The sequence below is a fragment of the Schistocerca gregaria genome, chromosome 2 (assembly GCF_023897955.1).
Source record: "Schistocerca gregaria isolate iqSchGreg1 chromosome 2, iqSchGreg1.2, whole genome shotgun sequence".
In the NCBI taxonomy this organism is placed as follows: Eukaryota; Metazoa; Arthropoda; class Insecta; order Orthoptera; family Acrididae; genus Schistocerca; species Schistocerca gregaria.
In genome coordinates this window covers 474084222-474105368 of record NC_064921.1, presented here as the reverse complement: position 1 = coordinate 474105368, position 21147 = coordinate 474084222, and the positions used below count along the sequence as shown (strand labels likewise).

Genomic DNA, 21147 nt, shown 5'->3' with positions numbered 1-21147 from the left:
TAATAAACTGATTTGGACAATCCACTAATGGGAATTAAAAATAAGACTCAGACTTAAAGTGCTTCCCATTATTATTATTACTATTATTATTATTATTATTAAGTGTATGAATGGAAAGAATAGGGGAAAAAGGAAGGAGGGCAGCCATCCTTCTTTCTAAGATTTTATAAAGGTTTTGTACCTGTTCATCTAGACTATGGTTGCTTGGTTTATGGCTCAATATGACCAAAAGGCTTAAAAATTCCAGACTTCAGACTGACCACAGGAGCTCATAGAACAAATTCTAAACTGAACTTATGTGCAAAGGCAGATGAGCCACTTTACCTGATCAACAAAACTGCTTTATGTCTAAACAATATCACTGGCATCAATTAACATTCACACAACTCGTCACCCATGAGTGACAAAACTGTTCAGTATCCAAGCACATCAGCATTTAACAGATCTGTGTGTATCTTTCTTTAGCGTACAGAAGTGAGGTTGGAGCAAACCATCACCCCGGTTGTTGTTGAAGCCCAGTACAGTTTTAGACTTGACGAAGAACAACGAACTATTCATTCATGACAACGCTTGTAAGAAAAGAACTTTCAACACTTTCAATGTGCACCATACTCATGGGTCCAAACACTGAGACAATATTGTCTGCTCCATAAGTTCTCCCAACCACATCTTTAGAACATCTCCTCATGCTGAATTTTATGCAATTCTGAAAACTGTGGATTTGATGATGTGAGATCAGTGGTTAAAATTCCTCCTCTGCTCAGATTCTCTCAGTTCTCTGCAATCCATACAACACACATATCAAGCAGATTAAACTTCACGAATATCCAGGATGCACTCCTCCAGCCACAAAGACAGGGGAAAGAGGTGTCATTCAGCTGGGCACTGGGACGTACGGGAATTTGTGAAAATGAGGTAATGGATACCGTGGCTTAGGAAGCACATAACCTACCTAGTGATCCAACATCTTATCCCTTGGTGTGTTATAATGTCATTGCTCCATAGTTCTGTAGTGCGTCTATGTGAGGAAGAGTGGCTGGTTTTTATCGATGACTAGTCGTCATCAATAAAAGTGACTGTAAGACTGTGGTACATCTCCTTCCAGTCAGTTAGATGTGATGAAGTCTGTTCAGCACATGTTTGAATAGGATACAGCCCCATGACACTTGGCTTCCTTCTCAGTCTTTAAGACTCATCAGCTCACTATACTTTGGCATACTGATTACAGTTTGCCACAATATAACTAAGTATATTTTATATCATGACAAGAGGTAAGGAGCCACATTTTAGCAGACCTACCTCAACTTTAAGTGACGATAAGATGCACATGGCAAGGGTTTTTATTTATTTTTATTTTGTACTTAAGATCTGTGTTTTGTTTGACTGTCTACCCAGTTAGGTACAATATTTTAGTATGGTTGGCTCATCCAGTTATTAAGTAAGGAATCAGTCATTCACCACTTTCAACTTTGCTGTTTCATGGCTTTCCTGGGCTGGTAGTCAGATTTTAGTAGTATGTCTTCAGACATGGACAGTGTTAACAGTTTTTGGTTTTGTAACCTTGTGAGTAACTGTGTGTGCTAATTCAAGAAAGAGTGGAGAGAGCAAATTTGATATTATCTAGCTTTGTGCATATCTCAAGTTTATTAGCAGTTTTATTGTGACTGACTGTATACTCCTGTTTAAGTTATGCTGAGATCTGATAGGGACTTCTCTATTATTTTCTCAGATTTCATTTCTTTGGCTGAACTGTAACTAAATATGCACTATTAACTCTGCTATCACCTTCTTCCAACTTAGGCATTATAAAAGAAATTAAGTTAGTTCAGTTGGCATCCAACTGTAAGAGATGCCAACACAGGTGTTGTGTGGTGGTAAATAACCTGACCTCTGAAAGAGTTGGTACCTTTGTGCCTGTGAGCTACTTTAGGTAGGGGTTTGCAACCTAAATATTGATATATCTGCATTTTTATGTTGAGACTATGCATCCATGTGCCTAACACACTGTTCTCATCTAAATCAAATTTTCTTACTCACATAACAACAAGAAGAAATCTAGTTACTCATAGTAGTAGCTGCAAAACTGTTGTACAATGGTCAGTTGCATAAGATGGACATGGAGACTAACCTTTGAATTCAAATGTTATTGCTAATTCATATCTGTCATTCTAGTACAATATACTGTGGCTACACTGAACAGTCCATCAGCCACTTGTTGCTAAGGCACAAAACAGATTCTGAGCATAACCACACTGTGTCTTCATTGAAACAGTAAGTATTAGAAGACAATCACTGTTCACTAACATTTTGTGACAAATATTTTGAAGAATAAGGAAAGGAACCAAAAAAAAAAACACTCATGAATAAGTGAATTGGATACTGGCACGTATCATGTGTAAGTGAACATATGGGTGCACATAATGAAACAGAACATTATTGTATTGTTTATCTTGAAGTTTTCCTGGCCTTATGAATATTTCAAGGATTTTCTGAGTTGCAGCTAGGTGTTGTTCACTTCTTGTTGCGGTGTTTCAGGCAACAATGTAGCAGCCATATTTAGCTGATTTTAGAACTGGAAACCACAATTTATCATCACTGAGTTTATAACAAAAATTGATGTGGCAGTACACACACACACACACACACACACACACACACACACACACACACACACACACATACATATTGTCTGGATGACTTCCCTCTGTTGAAGTCTGCTGCATTCGAGGCACATGTATAACAATGCTAATCAATGCATTTCCCCTGTCGAACTGCATGACCAAAGAGTTAAAGCTCAATAATCAAACTGAAAATTAAGACTTTGTGATGAGAGTGTGCCAGATTGGAATTTGAACCTGGTACCTTGGCCTTTCATGGAAAATTGCTCTACTGAATGAACTACTCAAGCGAAACCCATGACCCACCCTCATTGGTTTACTTCTGCCAGTATCTCTCTCCACAATCAATTGCCCATTGACATAGCACTAGGTACATAATTTTGTCCTGTGAAAAAATTACAGTAATGACTGGGTTCACACCTTATCCAGCTGAAAACTGCCATTCCAATTAATAAGGTCTTCAGCTAAATGTATCTACATAGATTCCTTAATATTCAGATCCGAAAAGGATCTCAAAACAACCAAGATTTTTCACACCTTGTCCTTGAATGTCCCATGGTAATACAGTTTTCAGCTATGGTTGACTTCCTCAGGTGCACAAGGGTAGTGTGCGTGTGTGTTCCACACACTTTTACTGTGTTGTGAGTGTGGTCTGGTCACATCAGGCTCATCCATATTGACATGTTATTTTTAAGACTCTAGTTTTTCGGCAGGCTCACATGGTTCTTTACCAAGATGAGAAGAGTACAGCTCTTTGTATATGACTAGGAAATTACTTTGGCATAATTCTTTTTCAGGATTCCACTTAATTTTGATGAAATATTGCCAACATGTATGAGAAATGCCCTGGGCTGGAATAGCCCCTTATCTTCTTTATTTTGTGACTTTTCATATTTACTCCTTCTTAAAACTGCGTAAACTCCGTAAGAATAATACCCATTTTCCTTTCAAACAGATTGTAGGTGTTCCAACTCCTTTGTAAAGTTGTTTCTAGAACACACCATTTGTGATGTATGCTAGTTATTTCCAGTCATATGATGGCTTCCCGGTTATCATTGAAAGTACTGAAACAGATCATCATCTGCCACAATTTTGTATTATTTGCCAGGGAGATTGACGACAGACATATCGGGGGGGGGGGGGGGGGGGGGGGGGGGGGGGGGCACTTCAACCTAAGTACCTAAGTAAACACTGTCACATCAAAATATCTCTGCTACTTGTACAAATGGTGTTATATTTGCAAGTGAGATGCACCACTTAATGTGGTCTTTGATGTACTTGTATATTGGCAACAGCATGTATGTAGGCACCCCACAACTCATCAATCCAGACGATCTTTCTAGAAGAGTTTAGTATGCAATGTTGATGTTTCTGAGCTCATACTAATATCTCTTTGTTTCATGATGTGGAACAAGCAGAGGCACACTGGTAAGATGGTGGATATGGTACCTATAGTGAAATAGTGGTACTGGATGGCCTCCATACTCACTGGTTGGTGTTGTACAGCATTGAATTGGTAAGTGATTTGTTGCACTGTGGTCTGTATGTCTGCTGTTATAATCTGTCATTTTCAACAATGAACTCTGTTATCACCATGTTGTTCAAAAATACTTCACAAAACTGCCTGTCAGTAATCCCCACAGTGCATCCATACACATCCTGGTCTGTAATCAGTAGGTTGAAGTTGCCTCCAGCTAATATTGCATGATATGGGTATTTCTGTTCTACTAAGCACAGACATTCTTTGAATAACTGTAAGACTATCATGACGGAACCAGGTGGCTGGTAAAAATACCCAACAATTAGCTTGATTTCATGTAGACATATTGCATGCATCCAGACAGCTTCACAATCACATTCAAATTATACTTAATAGAGACAATATTTTTGTTGGCTGTAATGAGCACTCCCTCTCCTGTGTCATCTGCTCTGTCATGAATTAGATGAATGACAAACACTAACTTCACTTAACAAAAGTTTATTCAGCACTTGCACATACAAGAGCGTGGAGCGAACTGCCTCCAACCAGACCACATACAGTATATATACAGCTACAGAACCTTCCAGTACAATGCTTCTTGACATCTGTGGATACTTCTTGAATGTACTTGAACCGAAGTTTGAAAGTAAAATTGTACAGTCCAGTTGAGTTTTGAACTCACGACCTTCCATACAACAGTTTAGTATCATAACCACTACACCACGGTGCTACTCAGCTACTTCTGTGACATTGCTCCCTCCTTAGGAGAACAGCGTCTCGGTGTTAGGTCCTCCCAGTCCGGGAATGAGTCATCGGTCCTGCATACTCTGACTCCTGCTGATTGATTCTCGCCCTGGCAGTGATCTTCTTAGAACTTATTTTGCCACTATGCTCTTCATCACCTTTCAACTTGTTGCCTGTTGCTGGAGCTTCAAATTTACCCTGGATTGCAGGATCCTTCTGGACTTCATTCGAAGGACATGCAGCATATCTCTGATCTACTGTCATCTTGTGTCGGGGTCGAAATCTTCAACTTCATATGTAACATCAGACAACTGTATTACAACCTTGTAAGGTCCAAAGTAGCAACTGAGGAGCTTCTCAGAGAGATCAACCTTCCGAACAGGAGTGAAGATCCAGACGATGTCACCAGGCTGGTAGACAACAGGGCGGTGGCTTGCATCATACCTTCAGCGATCATTTTCTTGAGCCTGCAGTGTTCGGAGTGGAGCTAACTGTCAAGTTTCCTCAACTCTGGTTAATACTTGGCTGATGTAGTCATCATCCATGTCATCAGGATGTAATGGAAACACAGTGTCCATCATCATATTCGCCTCACACCCATGCACCAGGAAAAATGGCATAAATCTTGTGGTGTCTTGTTTGGCAGTGTTGTAGGCAAACGTCACGAAAGGTAGCACTTCATTCCGGTTGCTCTGCTCAACATTGACGAACATTGATAACATGTTGGCCAAGGTCTTATTAAGGTCTTCAGTAAGCCCATTAGTTTGTGGATGGTAGGCAGTTGTCATGTGATGAGTAATGTTGCACCACCTCGGTCCGTAATTAACAACCTTGGGGCACCGTGTTTTAATACAGTGTCTTCCACGATGATTTTGGCTACCTCAGATGCTTCAGCTGTTTTCACAGCTTTTGTAATGGCATAGTGTGTCAGATAATCAGTGCAAACAATAATCCATCTATTGCCACTAGCAGATGTTGGAAATGGTCCGACGAGATCAAGCTCAACATGCTGGAAAGGCGTTTCGGATGTTGGAATTGGTATGAGTTGGCCAGGTGGTTTCTGAGGAGCCGCCTTTCTCCTCTTGCACTCTTGAGAATGCGATACATAGTGACGGACACTCCTAAATAAGCCTGGACAGAAAAATCTCTTGCAAATTCTAGTGTATGTCTTAATACATCCTGGATGTCCAGCCTCAGGTGTGTCATGGAATTTCTGTAGAACATCTAAGCGCATGTATTTAGGAATCACTGGTCGTCACCTTTTTCCAAATGGATAAAAGTTTTTCTTGCAAAGTAATCCATTAACTACCTTAAATTGGCCTTTCACATCTTCTGGCCTATTTAAGGCAAGCATAATTTGAGATATCTTGGCGACCTTCTTCTGCTCAGCAGAGAGATCCTGGAGTGCAGCGAAACAGTCACTATCTTCAACAAAGTCTTGAAGACGTAGTGCCCACCTGGCGAGTCATGCTGTTGGATCCTTAAGACCTGTCAACCAACAATGTGAATGATAGTCTATAACGGTGAATGGCCTTCCATAGAGATACTTCAAAATTTGCACATTGCCCTGATCACAGCAAGACATTCTCTTTCTGTAGTTGAGTAGTTTCTCTCAGCTTTTGTAAGTGCCCTAGAAGTATAGGTTATGACCTCCTCTGTTCCATCCGAAATTTGCACAACAGCACTGATCCCATACCCACTGGCATCTGTGTGTAGTTCTGTAGCTGCTCTCTCATCATACAGACCAAGTAAGGGTCAGTTGTCAGAGCTTTACGCAACACATCAAAAGAACCTTGTTGAGCAGCACCCCAGATAAATTTAGCATCAGCTTTTAACAACTCTTGGAGTGGCCTGGCTTTGATACAGCAGTCTTTGATAAAACGATGGTAATAAGAACATAAAACGAGGAAGCTTCTCACACCTCTAATACTTTTAGGAATAGGAAATTCCATTATACAACTCACCTTTTGTGGGTCTGGCTGCACACCTTTGTTGGACTCAAGGTGTCCAAGTATTTTGATTTCTTTTGCTCCAAAGAGACACTTTCTTGGAATAAGTTTCAGTCTGCCTTGTTGGAGACACTTAAGAATGGGCCTCAGTCTTTTTATATGTTCATCAAATGTCTTTAAGAACACTATAATGTCATCTAAATAACAAAGACACATTGTCCACTTCAAGTGACTTAGAAGATTATCCATCATCTGTTCAAAAGTTGCTGGTGCATCACATAAACCAAATGGCATTACCTCAAATTCATACAGATTCTCAGGGGGTGATGAATCCAGTTCTCTCACAATCAGCCTCATCTACTTCGACCCCGAGTACATGTCCATGGTTGAGAAAAACTTAGCCCCCTTCATACAATCTAGTGTATCGTCAGTTTGAGCAAGAGGGTAAATGTCCCTTTTAGTTATCTTATTAAGCTTCCTGTAATCAACACAAAAGCAAACAACTGCCATCCATCTTTCTTACGAGGACCACTGGTGACAACCATGGGCTCTGTGTAGGCTGAATGATGTCATTCTTCTTCATTTTCTCTTCCTCATCACGAATTATTTGACATTCCATTGCTGACACACGGTATGCTCTCTGGCTTATTGGTTGATGGTCTCCAGTGCTAATCCGGTGCTTCACCATCGATTTGTCCAATTTGCTCTTCACCTGTGGACTGAAGCATTCAGAGAACTCATGAAGAATGGCAAGTAGCTTCTTCTGTTGTTCCTTAATGAGATCTGGTGATAGTGAGCTAGAAGATCTCGTCTCGTAGTGGTAGCACTAATTTCGCTCACAGACTCGACATGGGAGGTTTCTATGATGCTCGGCTGTTCGTCAATTAATGGCTCAGCATTTGCCACACACATGCATCTTAGAAGGATCTGTGGTTCTCAGTGACAGTTAACTATACACAATTCACCGAGTCCGTTCTTAAACGAGACGACAGAGGCTGGGATGACCAAGTTATTCTTCAGTGGTATGCTTATTTTACACTCCACTAGAAGATTCATGGGTTGATGCATGGCATGAGACGTGACAGTTACCTTTTTAGCACTGACTGCAGGAATCATCACTTCATCCAGCACACATAATCTTCACACACTTGGATGCGCATCTTCCTGTCCACAGTATCTCATCTCGTCTAGCATAATCTTCGACCGACCACAATCTATAATTGCCCGAGAAGCTTTCATAAAGTCCCATCCGAGAATGACATCACGAATACACTCTAGTAAGATGATGAATTCTAAGGGTTGTGTATGGCCACTTATTCCCACATGAATGGTCCATCTTCCTGTATGGTTTACATATTTCCCATTAGCCACCTTCAGCAGAGATGTTTGGCTGTCGACAAATACGGCTTTCTGCAACTGGCGATGGTACTTCTCCGAAATGACTGACTATGATGCTCGAGAGTCCACAAGAGCTTGGATTGGTCGGCCATCCATGAGGATATCGAAGTAGTTTCCTATCATTTTTCAGTGATCGACAGTGGAGGATTTTTCTCTTCGGCGGCCTCACCACCAAGGAAGGTCGCACCCTTTAGTTCTCCAGTTTGCGGTGGCTAGGTGACTGGCATGAGCTTCTAAACGGCAATGGAGGCCTGATCGGCATGCTGGGGAGAAGTCTCTCCAGCGGCTAGCTTGCGGCGATGGTGACCTATGTCGTCCTTCACCCACACCTTCTTGTTCATCTTCATTGTTCCGGAGTTGGCATCGGCTAAGATCGATCTGCTGTCTTCTGGTGTGGGCATCATCAAATATCTGCCACCTTTCTCAACAACAGTGCACCACATGTTCCAGTCGTCCACAGTGTAAACATACTGGTTGGTTACAGTGGGTCCTCCAGATGTCAGTCTTCCTTGGTGCCCAAACAGGTTCCTCATGTGGCATTGTAGGAACGTAACTCCACCTGGGTCTCGACTTTTCACCGTTTTAAAGGGAAATGAAAGGCAAGAGATTGGGTTCAATGTCTGTTCCACTTCCTCCCTTATGACCTCTTGAAGCATCTTGGTTTTTTGCTTGCCGTGCAATCTAAGAGCCTTCTGAACTTCCTCTCTCAGTATCTGATGAAGAACACTTGTGAAATCAGTTGCTTCCTCCATCACAGACATTGATACGACATTTGGAGGCCGTTCAAACTTCTTGCATGTAATTCTTTTTTGATGCATTGTCTTGATATACTGGCACCATTTTATGAAGTTGTCTACTATCGAAACCTCCTTCAGGAGTAGGGCTTGATACACGTCTTCGGCAACACCCTGCATGAGATGTGCAACCTTATCTTCCTCCTCCATTCTAGGATCCACTATTTTACACAGCTCCAAGACGTCTTGAATGCAGGGTGCTGTAGTTTCTTCTAGACGCTGTGCCCTGCACTTTATTTTATCTTCAGCCTTGCACTTCTGTCGTCATGTGTCGCCGAAATACTTGCGCAGTTCCGCCTGGAATACTTCCCAGCTTGTGAACTTCTCCTCGTTGTTCTCATACCATTCCTTGACAGTGCCCTCCAAGTAGAAAAATATGTTGGCCAAACACACGGTGTCATCCCATTTATTAAATTTGGCTTTACAATCATATACCTTCAGCCACTTGTTTGGATCTTGGCCATTGTCACCAGAGAACCCAGAAAGATGTCTCATGTGGTGGCACACAGTTGCTCTCATCATAACTTTGTCTTCTTCTCCTGACTCCGATAGACAGCGATCTGCTGATTATGGCTCAAACTCGGGTTTCTCACCATGTAAACGGCGGCTCCGTTGTGGCCTGATGGGAGTCACTGTGTCGTCGATAATGTGTGCTATCACAAGTTCCAATACCCAGTGTCTCCACCAGAATAATGTCACATAGAAGAAGGTGTAATTAGATGAATGATGAACATTAACTTCACTTAACAAAGGTTTATTCAGCACTTGCACATACAAGAGCGCGGAGTGACTGCCTTTGGCCAGAAAACATACAGTATATAGACAGCTACAGAACATTCCAGTACAATGCTTCTTGACATTTGTGTATACTTCTAGAGTGTACTCGAACCAAATATGTAATTAAATTTGTACAGTCCAGGTGAGTTTTGAACTCACGACCCTCCATGCAACAGTTTAGTATCATAATCACTACACCACGGTGCTACTCAGATTCTTCTGCAACAATACGTTCCATGACTCACTAAATATTTCAGAGCTTTCTACGACAGGTTTCAGACAGCTCTTTGTCCTGAAAATAATCCGAGTGCAACAAATATCCAGAAATGTAGTAAATTCAGGAGTTTTGTTATGAATACTTCAACAATTTACTGATTATATTTTGACAGTTGAAATACCTTTACTCTAAACGGTCTGATTTCGCTATCTGCATGTAGACTGCCGAGTGTTTATCAGAGTACCTCATAAACTACCGTCTGCCCATCATGTGCACTCCCACAAGTATTCTGCTACCTCAACAGCTCCTCCTTTGTGGTAGAGAAGTCCTAAAATTCTCCACATGATAACTCCACTCAGCTCCAAACCAAAGGACCCCGATTAGCTCTGGGAATAATGTTGAAAACTGCAACCACTGCTCACACCCCATGTGCAAGGCCAGCAGCCTCCACCACTTCTGCCAGTCACTTGTATGAACTGAGGATGGCCTCAGAACTCAAGCAGCATGCGTTATTGGTGCAGACATGAGCCTCAATTTGCAGATGGCTGCACACTTGATAGCTGTAGGCAAGGCCTCCTCCACATCTGGGATGAGGCTCCCCTGCAGACATACTGAGCATACACTGGCTTTCTTTCCAGCCCTGAACACTATTTCCCTAAGACGCTCCTTAATATGCCTAACACTAAAGCTCCCAGTTATTAGCAAATCCCTCCTCTTGTGTGCCTGCTCTGAACTTGCTGAAAGAGTGGCCACCTGACCTTCCACCTGGAGCAGTGTGAAGATGTTAGCATCTACCGCTCATCCTGTCTTGAGGGCAGATCCACCAGGCTACTGTCACAAGATATTGTCATAAAGCTACTGTTTACATGTCACACTTCTTCAATATTTTGATAAGTGTATGGAACTACCAGACCAATATCCAATGATCAGTAGCAACTTGCCACATCATGAGAGGTACATCACAGCACTTTGCAATAAATTTAAACATCTGGTCTGCTGTCTCATGCAATCCCTGACGCCTTGCATAGAACTGCTTAGCTGTAGCAATAGCATTCAACACAATGTTATGTGAAGATATCATTTGGTCCTCCAGCACCGCTGGGTCATTGGTCTTCCACTTAGTTCCAAAAAAAGATGACCAATATCACATGATTAATGTTTGGACTATACATGGACAACATCAAGAGACACTTTTCAGAGAATATATTGATGTGCCCAGTGGAACCACTGTGTTTGGCATTCTGGGTTGTGTTAAGGCACTTACTCAGATCCCAGTGGCAGAGGAAAGTATTCAAAAACAGTCACTGTCACATTGTTTTGCCTTTCTAAGAGTTTCTTTCTGATTTTTGGCTTACATAATACCGCACAATCAAAACAACAGTCCATGGACTCCATTCTCCGAGGCCTTGTCTCTATTTTCTCCTACTTCCATGACAATCTTTTCTTCTCTGCTGCCGAAAACAACATCACCAGCACTCAGCCAATGCTGTGAGCATTTTGGTGTGGTCAGCAACCTGGCCAGCTAAGTGTGTTTTTGGCAGGTCACATTCCTGGGACATCCTACTTCTTCAGCAGGATAGAAAACCTTATCTGAAAATGTGGGAGCTATCACTCAAGTCTGCCAGGCAGAGACAATCAGAGAGCTATGCTGTTCCCTTGGAAAGTTGATTTTTTGTTGTTGTTGACATTTACTTCATGACGACATTGCAGAAGACATGGACTACTGCACTTGTAGGTCCCAATACAAAGAGCAGTATCCCTGTACAGAGAGCACAAGAAATGGACATGGCTTTTGATGTTGAGAAGTAGAGCCTTGCTGATGCAGCAATGGTTGCTCATCCTGAGCATGATGCAGTACTTCCTCTGGTGGTGAATGCCAATCAGCTCACAACTGGATCTGAGTTGCAAGAACAAGTTCATGGTACATAGCTGCTACTCACATATTTTTCACATAATATCTCCTCCTCACAGCACAGTTGGGACGCTTATGAACATAAACTGTTGTTAGTGGATGAAGGACTCCGGTACTTTAATCCTCAGTTGGAAGCCAGAGAGTTCATTATATTCAAAGTCCACAAGCCACCTCTCTACACGTTCTGCCAAAACAATAATGACAGTGCCGGTACAATTAATTGGAATTTATTTCACAATTTACTAGCAACATTCACCATGTATCCAGACTAAATAATGTTGCCATGCACTGTTTTGATCTTGTCATCAGCATCTCAGATTTTGCAAAGCTTTCTAAGGTGCAAAAAACTAAAGTAGAGCTGGAAAAATAATTGGATGATGCCTCCACTGACTTACAACTGTGACTCATTGACATTCCCAGATCTGTCGTCAACTGTATTGTGACATCTCCACTAGAAAGACTCAATTGTTCTTTCCAGGTCAATTTTGATGCCATGCCTTCAATAGTTTGAACAACCTTAGACACCCTGGAGTCAGTGCACTGACCCGGTTGATTGCAAAGCATTTTGTCTGCCCTGGTGTTGAAAAAGAATTGCCTTGAGTGGGTCTATACATGCCTTGCCAGCCAACACTTCCAAGTAGCGTACCATGTAAATCCACCCATGCGCATTTCGCTCAAATATACATAAATGTGATTCATCCACTGCCACACTCTGATGGGAAATGCTATTTACTGAAATGACAGACCACTTCACACCAGAAGTGATACCAGTCACAGACATTACAGCAGTAATGTTTGTCATAGCTTTCATTTTGAACTGTGTTATCCACTTTGGCTGTCCTCTTCATATGACATCAGGCCATGGTTGGGAGTTTGAATCAGAGTTATTTCACCAATTGGGTAAATTCTTTTTTACCAACCATCATCGGACCACAAGCTATAATCCAGATAGCAGTGGTATGATCAAGTAATTGCATCGTACACTCAGGGCTGCTTTGAGGTGCAGCATGATTCACTGAACTAGTGCTTTTCCCATTGTTCTATTCGGCCTTCATATGACACAAGGTCAAACTCACGGTTTCACCAGCTTTATTGCAAATAACCGCAACTGCCTAGCGAATGTGTCTATCTGATTGCCACGCAGTCATCAAACACCAACCTATCAGATTCTGGTGTACACTCACGTGACCGCACTGCTCATACTCACCCACAACCAGCCTTCAGGCATGGTTCCACACCTACCTTTATCCAAAGGACTTTCAAAGTTGAAGTCTGTGATTTTATGGGCAGATAGTGTCCAATCAGCACTACAGCCATCATATTTTGGTCCACACCAAATACTGAAAAGAGGAGACAGAACACTCGACCTGTTACTAAATGGCAAGACTATAACAGTGCCTTAAGACAGGGCCAAACTAGTAAACATTTTTACAGTAACACCCAACCTTCAGCCTCAGCCTGATATGAGAGCAAAGTTATCACCAGGACCTGTTTCTGAAACCAATTATGACTGACAGAGATGATCTGATCAGCACAGACGTTTTCCAACAATATTTGTGGACAGTGCTTTGGTCTTTCCTGAAGGAGTGGTGCAGCACAACTGAGAACTAATCAGTAATTCCTACAGTGTCTGCAGCCTTGCCACCAGAGATTTTATGAGACTTGCAGTTCTACATTTTTATCAGTGCTGGATCAAAGATGGACTTTTCTTTGGTAGAAATTGAAATCTGGAACAAAAAATTTGTGATTTATAGTTTAAAAAAATTTTACCAGGACTTTTAACATCCATGATTCATTGATTAGCTGCATACTGCTCAGCTGAAATAATAATTATGGACACTAACTTTCTGCAAAACAGTGTGGCAATACTAGTTGTAACACATTTTTAATATTCTTCTTTTAATTCAATAAATGTAGGCAGGAATGACTTCTTCATTGAACACATGTGTTTCAGCATGTTCAGATAGGCTGTCTCACAATTCTCTACAGACATAAAGACTTATTATAATCTCTGTTACTGTTGTATTCACACAACTGACATGTAATGTTCAAGTACACAAGGCCTGCCAAACTAATCCTAACAGATTTACTTTTGAAGGTCTTTTTCCAATCCTACAGGTGCATTTTCAGCAATTTGTAGGAATAATTCACTGATTTTAGCGATCAATGATTTGAATCTACTACCATCCATTTTGCAAGTATTGTCATGTTAGAGTTCAACATCATTTATCTTATTAAGTGTATTCATCTTGTGCTTAAAGAATGCTACAAATTATATATGTCTAATTTGTTCTCGTAACTTTGAATTTTTAGTGTGTAGTGAATCATTTTTGCTCACACACACACACACACACACACACACACACACACTATTACCAAGCGGGAAAGCGCCGGTAGATAGGCACAATAAATAAAACACACGAACACACACACACACACACACACACACACAGAATTTCTAGCTTTCGCAACCGACGGTTGCTTCTTCAGGAAAGAGGGAAGGAGAAGGAAAGACGAAAGGATGTGGGTTTTAAGGGAGAGGGTAAGGAGTCATTCCAACCCCGGGAGCGGAAAGACTTCCCTTAGGGGGAAAAAAGGACAGGTGTACACTCGCAGACACACACTCATATCTATCCGCACATACACAGACACAAGCAGACATTTGTCACTGTCTGTGTATGTGCAGATAGATATGAGTGTGTGTGTGCGCGAGTGTACACCTGTCCTTTTTTCCCCCTAAGGGAAGTCTTTCCGCTCATGGGATTGGAATGACTCCTTACCCTCTCGCTTAAAACCCACATCCTCTCCTTCCCTCTTTCCTGAAGAAGAAACCATCGGTTGCGAAAGCTAGAAATTCTGTGTGTGTGTGTATGTGTGTTTTATTTATTGTGCCTATCTACCGGCGCTTTCCCGCTTGGTAAGTCTTGGAATCTTTGTTTTTAATATATTTTTACCATGTGGAAGTTCCTTTCTATTTTATCAGAAACAGTTGGAAAAACTTGTTAGGGCGTTGCAGGGGAAGTTGTCTTGAGAAATAGTTGTCAAGAATGAGATTCAACATGACCATTTCTGAGGTATATAGCATTGAAGTTAGCCAATTAAGTCACTGCACACTCAAACTCAAGCTCTTACATGCACCAAAATACAGTAATGCATAGACATCTGTGGGTCAGCGAGTTACTGCTTGTTGAAATGTTCATTACCAGTTAAAACGTGCGTTTTTTGGAAGTGATAAATTTACGTAAGGTAAGCAAAAGCTATGGTTGCACAGTTTAAGGAAATCAAATGTACACACTTGGTAATAACACCTGCCTGGCAGGCAGCTTGAATTTGCAAGTGGGGGACTTGATTGGCTAACTTCAATGCTGAATAACTCAGAAACAGTGCAATGAATCAAATATTTTTCTTAAGAATTACTTCCGACCACAGCCTCCACTGCAACACTCTTACAAGCTTTTCAGATCGTTTCTGACCACACGGTGTAGGCCTAAGTTTGCTTTTATGAGGATAAGGCAGGTAGCCTGCTATGGCCTTGATCAGGAAATTATCCCAGCATTTGCCTGAAATGATTTAAGGAAACCACAGAAAACATAATTTAGGATGGTTGGAGACAGCAAACTCCATTGTCCCAAATATGAGGTCAGTGCCTCAACAACTGCACTGCCTTATTTGACTGGTCCGTACTAAACAGTTTCCTTATGGTTTAAACACAATTCGCCCCAGATAACTTATAATAAACTTAAAATATAAAACATAATTTTGCTCTTCATCACTGCACACATTAAGAACACCCACAAGTGACTCCCGGACCATAGTCTTGTTACTATGTTCCTTACACTACCTCCAGACTGTTTGAAATACTGACTTCAGGATGCCTAAACATGCAACCATGCTCAAAGCACATTTTCGTGTCCTCTCTTAGTCCACCTGAAAAACTTAGTCAGAATCTCATCTATTTCCTCTGTTTGGTGATAGGAAACTGAGCCCTCAGCTCACAGGCTTCAGTACACACTAAAATCCAATACACTCAGTAGAACTACAGTATCTGTTACAGAATATGTTTTGGTAGTAACAAGAACATGTACTGTAGGGTTACTTTTTCAAACCATGATGAATGTTACTAAGACAACAACAAAGAAAGTGTTCTTGAGATGAAGAAGTAATCCCTTAAAAACAAAACTGAAAATGGCCCCTTGAGCTCTATGTTTAACACCCAGTTTTGTGTGTACTGTTAATTTAAAGAAAATTGCTTTCCTGCATACATCATACTTCACCTCTTGTAAAGAACTACACAAGTGATAACACTTCCTGCTTTTCCTATGATGGCTTCAATTCTTTCACTTACAGTGTCTCACAGACATTGACAGTTATTACTTTCTATTTTTGAAGTTGATGCGGATATTTCTAACTATCACAGCAAAGCTACAATTAAAAGATCATTTCAAGATCACTGTGGATTCATACAATATTAAAAAGACTTAAATGTGGGCCTACACAAATAGTACGTTATTTTTGCAGTTGCTGTTTAGAATAGTCCCCACCTCATGCACACAAAAGCAGTGACACCTCAACGTAACTGTGTCCGTCTCTCTGATATCTTAAATGTTGCAGCAGCAGCATTAAATTAGTGTAACAAGGATTGCTTGATAAGATAATTTTTAAGGTAGTGGTGCACCACCAATTTCATTAAAGAGCTGAAGTAAAATGTTATGGAATAACACAGCTAGGAATGTTTCTTACCGTTTGCTTCTTCAGCTCCATCAGACAGAACTTCCTTGGTGAAATTCTGTAGCTGTCCTTTTAACGTTGACAATCCTTCGCCGAACCACGACATTAAAGGTATTTACGGGCAACAACAAAGAATTAGTGAACTTTTCGAGTCAAGCGAATGACTGTCATTAGTATGACAAAAATTTAAAACTGTAATTTAGCCACCCATAAAATGCCAACACGTCAAACAGCTGAGCTGTCTACACACTCAAAACAGCATAGTTTGTCGCTGTAAACAAAACACAAACGAAATTCGCTGTCAACTCGCAAACATAGTTACTGCTAAAATTGTGGTACCACTGTCAGCAACAGCTGGACAAACAAATGAGTTAAGAGTGCACTGCTTTCAGTACGCGAAATGTGAACAGTACAGGATCGTGTTAGTGTACAGCAGTAAATGGTACATACTCTCTTCAGAAGCTCCTAAACGCAACATTTTGAAATTCAGCTTCACGTTTTAAACTAACGTGAGCTCTTGCTACGTTACTAGTTGCTTTTCCATTATTTACTTATTGTTTTTTTCCCTTCAGTGGACATGGTTCCTATAGTTAAAGCCAGTAGTTAAATCACTTAAGTAGCAAAACTGCCGCATTTTTATTATTATTATTTTCCCCCAACTGCTACTGCAGCGCTTCCAAGCGGCTGGCTTGTATGAATGTTCTGCGAAAAGATTGTGTGTTGTGAGCATGTATATGCATGTTCAAAACACAAATGAGACTGTATTTCGAAGTTAATTGTACCGCTATAACTAGCATAGCAATAAAATGTATCTAAATATCCCCCAAGACTGTAGAAAACGTACCTAGTTTTGAACGTATTAATATGAGTCTGAAATATGCAAAGAAACTTGTGAAACGAAGTACAATCGCCGCAGAGCATCAGAATTACGAAAGTACTTGTCCAAAACACGAGCATACCCACAGTCAGTTCCTTTTAAACTTCCACACATTACTTTACAGCGATACGTTACGGCGCTGCTACTATGAACTATGAACCGTATATATAACACTGGACTGAAATTTCAATATGATAAGTTGATATTAACAGGAGATGGGATATTACTTTAATTCAATTTTCCTTTTCGTATTGGAAGAGTCACTTCCTTGTTTAGTAACTGGGGAGTAGGGAAGTAACACCATTAAAAATAGCAAGTTTTCCTTGTATAAGACTCCATAGCTCTGTTACTACACACCAGCCGCTTGGAGCTTTTTGATAGCTGAAGTGAAGACATAGCGGCTGACGTCAGTGGCGTGCACTAACCTGACTCAGAAGGTTGCTTCTTTTTTTGCCCTGTAGGGTTTCGCGACTATTTGTTGTAGACTTTTATTGAAGAGTACCTCATAGTACCATCTTTTCTTCGACAAAGGTGATTTGGATTGTTTGGAGAAAGAGACCAAACAGCGAGGTCATCGGTCTCGTCGAATTAGGGAAGGATGGGGAAGGAAGTCGGCCGTGCTCTTTCAAAGGAACCATCCCAGCATTTGCCTGGAGCGATTTAGGGAAATCACGGGGAACCTAAATCAGCATGGCCAGACGCCGGATTGAACCGTCGTCCTCCCGAAAGCGAGTCCAGCGTGCTATCACTGCGCCACCTCGCTCCGTGACAAGGGTGACTTCTTCTTGCTTAAATGGTTCTCACTGCATAATAGTATAAGTTCATTTTTATATTTACAATGGTCTGGCGATTCACGTGCCGCAACCTCATTGTTTCCACATCTTTCAGCCATACAAAATGAAAAGTATCAGCAGTTTGTATACAATATTCCATCAGTATATCATTTTGGCAAGTGGTTTTAATTCAGCCATTGACTCACACTGAAGATAGCTGCATCACTAGCAGCCGAAATATGCAAAGACGAAATATTACTGAGCCACAAGCACGCACAGAAGTTCGTGGAAAATAAAATAATAACAGTTGACTCTGTTCCAAACAGGTTAACGGTAACAACAAAATAAAATCGTTGAGGACTATCAACTGCAAACAAATCATTAAAGTAATGAAATCTATTGGATATGGCACAGGGAGTGACCAAATAAACATATAAACCAAGTTTCTGGTCTCCTGCGCTTTCCAGTCGACCAACAAATACTGAGACCCAACAGGAACACGACTGAGGACGTATTTGGACAGGCAACGTCAGAGGGAATAGAACGTGAGGAGTTAAGAGTGTCAGTACACGTTGTCATGTTTGCGAGTACCTTTTACAATTTCGCCAGTCATCATGTTCAATCTGTAACTTGCGAAATAAATTAATAAAACGGTAGTCGTTTAAGGAGTCACTGACCCACAATTTATTAATATAGACATCTATATATAGGGCCTAATCCTCTTTCGTGAATACATGGAGAAAAAATTTCATCTGGTGATGACAGCACAGGTGCGATTACAAACAAAAATTCAATTCAGTTAGGAGAAAAATCCAATGAAGCTCTCAGAGACATCCACAACTGGTCATTAAAGAATATAGTAACTTTAAATGTGAAGAAGAAATAGTGTATAAACTTCTGACTAAATAAAAAAGACATTATTCTATATTGAAAGTAAATGATGATGTAATAGGTTATACAACTTATACCAATTTCTAGGGTAAAAATTTAGACTGTCAGTTGGAATGGACAGAACAGCTGAGAATTTTGGCAAAGAAGCTATCCTCAGCACGTTATGCCCTGCAAATCCTTGCACCGTGTGCAGCGTTTCATGCCTCAAAGTAGCCTACTTTCGATATATCCATTCCATACTCAGTTACAGGATAATGTGCTGGGAATGTACAGACTATTTTCAAGATACAGAAGAGAGACAAAACCTAAAAAAATATTTACCAAATATAGCTACTACATTGTAAATGAATATTTAAAATAACTATAGATTGTAACTTAATGTTCATGAAAATTGTATTTTGTAACAGTTTCAGAAAAGTGGCACCAAGTATAGGAACCTTAAATACGATAACAGGAATCTTTATTTCAATAAGAAATATTGCACAAACATATGACGGCATCCATACAATGTATATTGTTCTACAGATGAACAAATCGATCAATCAATAAATGAAGAATTGGTGACTTTAGGCTGCCAGTCACCATCAAACTGGTAAGAGTGCACCTACCACACATTTTGCTGTCACTTTCTCAAAGTATTCTTCATGCACACCGAGCTCATGCCCTATGAATTTTGGGTGTGTGTGTGCCTTCTATATGTGTATTGAAAAATTCTTTGCATTTGACAGTGGCTGCCAAATGGATCTTGATAGTGTTTACTGGCATATTGATCTTGTTATTGGTTTTTTTATAATAGTTCATTTGTTAGCCTTGTCAAGAAAAATTCACTCCCGTTTCTTCTTTGCGAATGATATGAAATATTTTAAAATTATTCCCAGATCAAATAATGAAGCACTTACTACTGCTTTGACATATTAAATATGTATTATATATGTCACTTCCAGTCAATGTAAATTCTCCCATGGTGTAAATGTTACATACATATACTGAATTCACACCACTTAATCACAGCACTTCCATATCACTCCAAGAAAACTTATAGTTCACTTTAAAGAAGAAGTTAAATCTTTATTCTATCTGTACTCAAAGTAATCTCAAAGTCTTTAGTTCCTTTTACATTACACCCTAGCTGCCTAATTTTGCTCACTGTATAACGCCGCTCAAATCAAAACTATGTTACCTGCTCCCATTCTCTTCACTTGGAAGTAGCAAATTATTCCTATTTTAAGAAATAAGTCATAAATAAATTATTCATTAATGAATCTTTTTTCTGTTATTAAAAAATCTTTTTCTTATTAATAAATCTACTATGTTTTATTAATATTTGAGTCGAACTTCTTCACTGTACATTTTTTCTCAACATACAGTGAGTTCTGTTGGCAAAATCGTTGATATGTTGATATAGGTTTAATGTTGCTGTACTACCTGTTAATTCCTACTCTTGAAATGATTTTCAACTGTTACAAAGAGTGATGAACATTTAATATATATGAACCACAGATATCAAATTGGAGTGAAGCCTTTATCCATATTCTGAATCAAACTGAAGATTTTTTAGAAAACCTATTATAACTTTTATACATTCATCCTTTTATTGCTTATTCATTGATGACTCTTGGTGTTGCTTGTTGTGGTGCTTTCCTTGAGTGGCCCATGTCATGTTTGAAGCTCCATAGCTCCATGCCACACTTGCTGCAACATAAGTCAAACAATCATATGCACTTTAATGAAATCGGTCTTGTACATAATGGAATCAGTTCTGTTTATCATTGTAACTATATATCTTCATTTATTACTGTTATTATCGCTACAGAATCTTTAAGTATACCAATGGAGTGAAATATCTACAACGCTGATATTTATGGGAAAATCAGAAAACATTTTACGATAAGATGTACTGTGCTGATCTTTTGATTGCAACTCAGAGGTTTATTTTGTCAATAGACAGACTGAACTTGTCATGTAAATACCAAAATTTGGTTTTTAGGT

The 21147-nt window shown here is 40.2% G+C and overlaps 1 protein-coding gene across 2 annotated transcripts in view; it reads right to left on the bottom strand.

Moving 5' to 3' along the window:
• LOC126326538 (thyroid receptor-interacting protein 11-like) overlaps positions 1-17054 on the bottom strand; it is a 414334-nt gene extending 397280 nt beyond the window's left edge. Inside the window, exon 1 of one of the 2 annotated variants that reach the window (XM_049995698.1) lies at positions 16630-17054. In XM_049995698.1, coding sequence (XP_049851655.1) covers positions 16630-16723 — 94 coding nt within the window. In that variant the 5' untranslated portion in view covers positions 16724-17054. The remainder of the gene's footprint in view (positions 1-16629) is intronic. The other variant, XM_049995689.1, reaches the window with a different exon arrangement.
• Positions 17055-21147: the final 4093 nt, after the last annotated feature.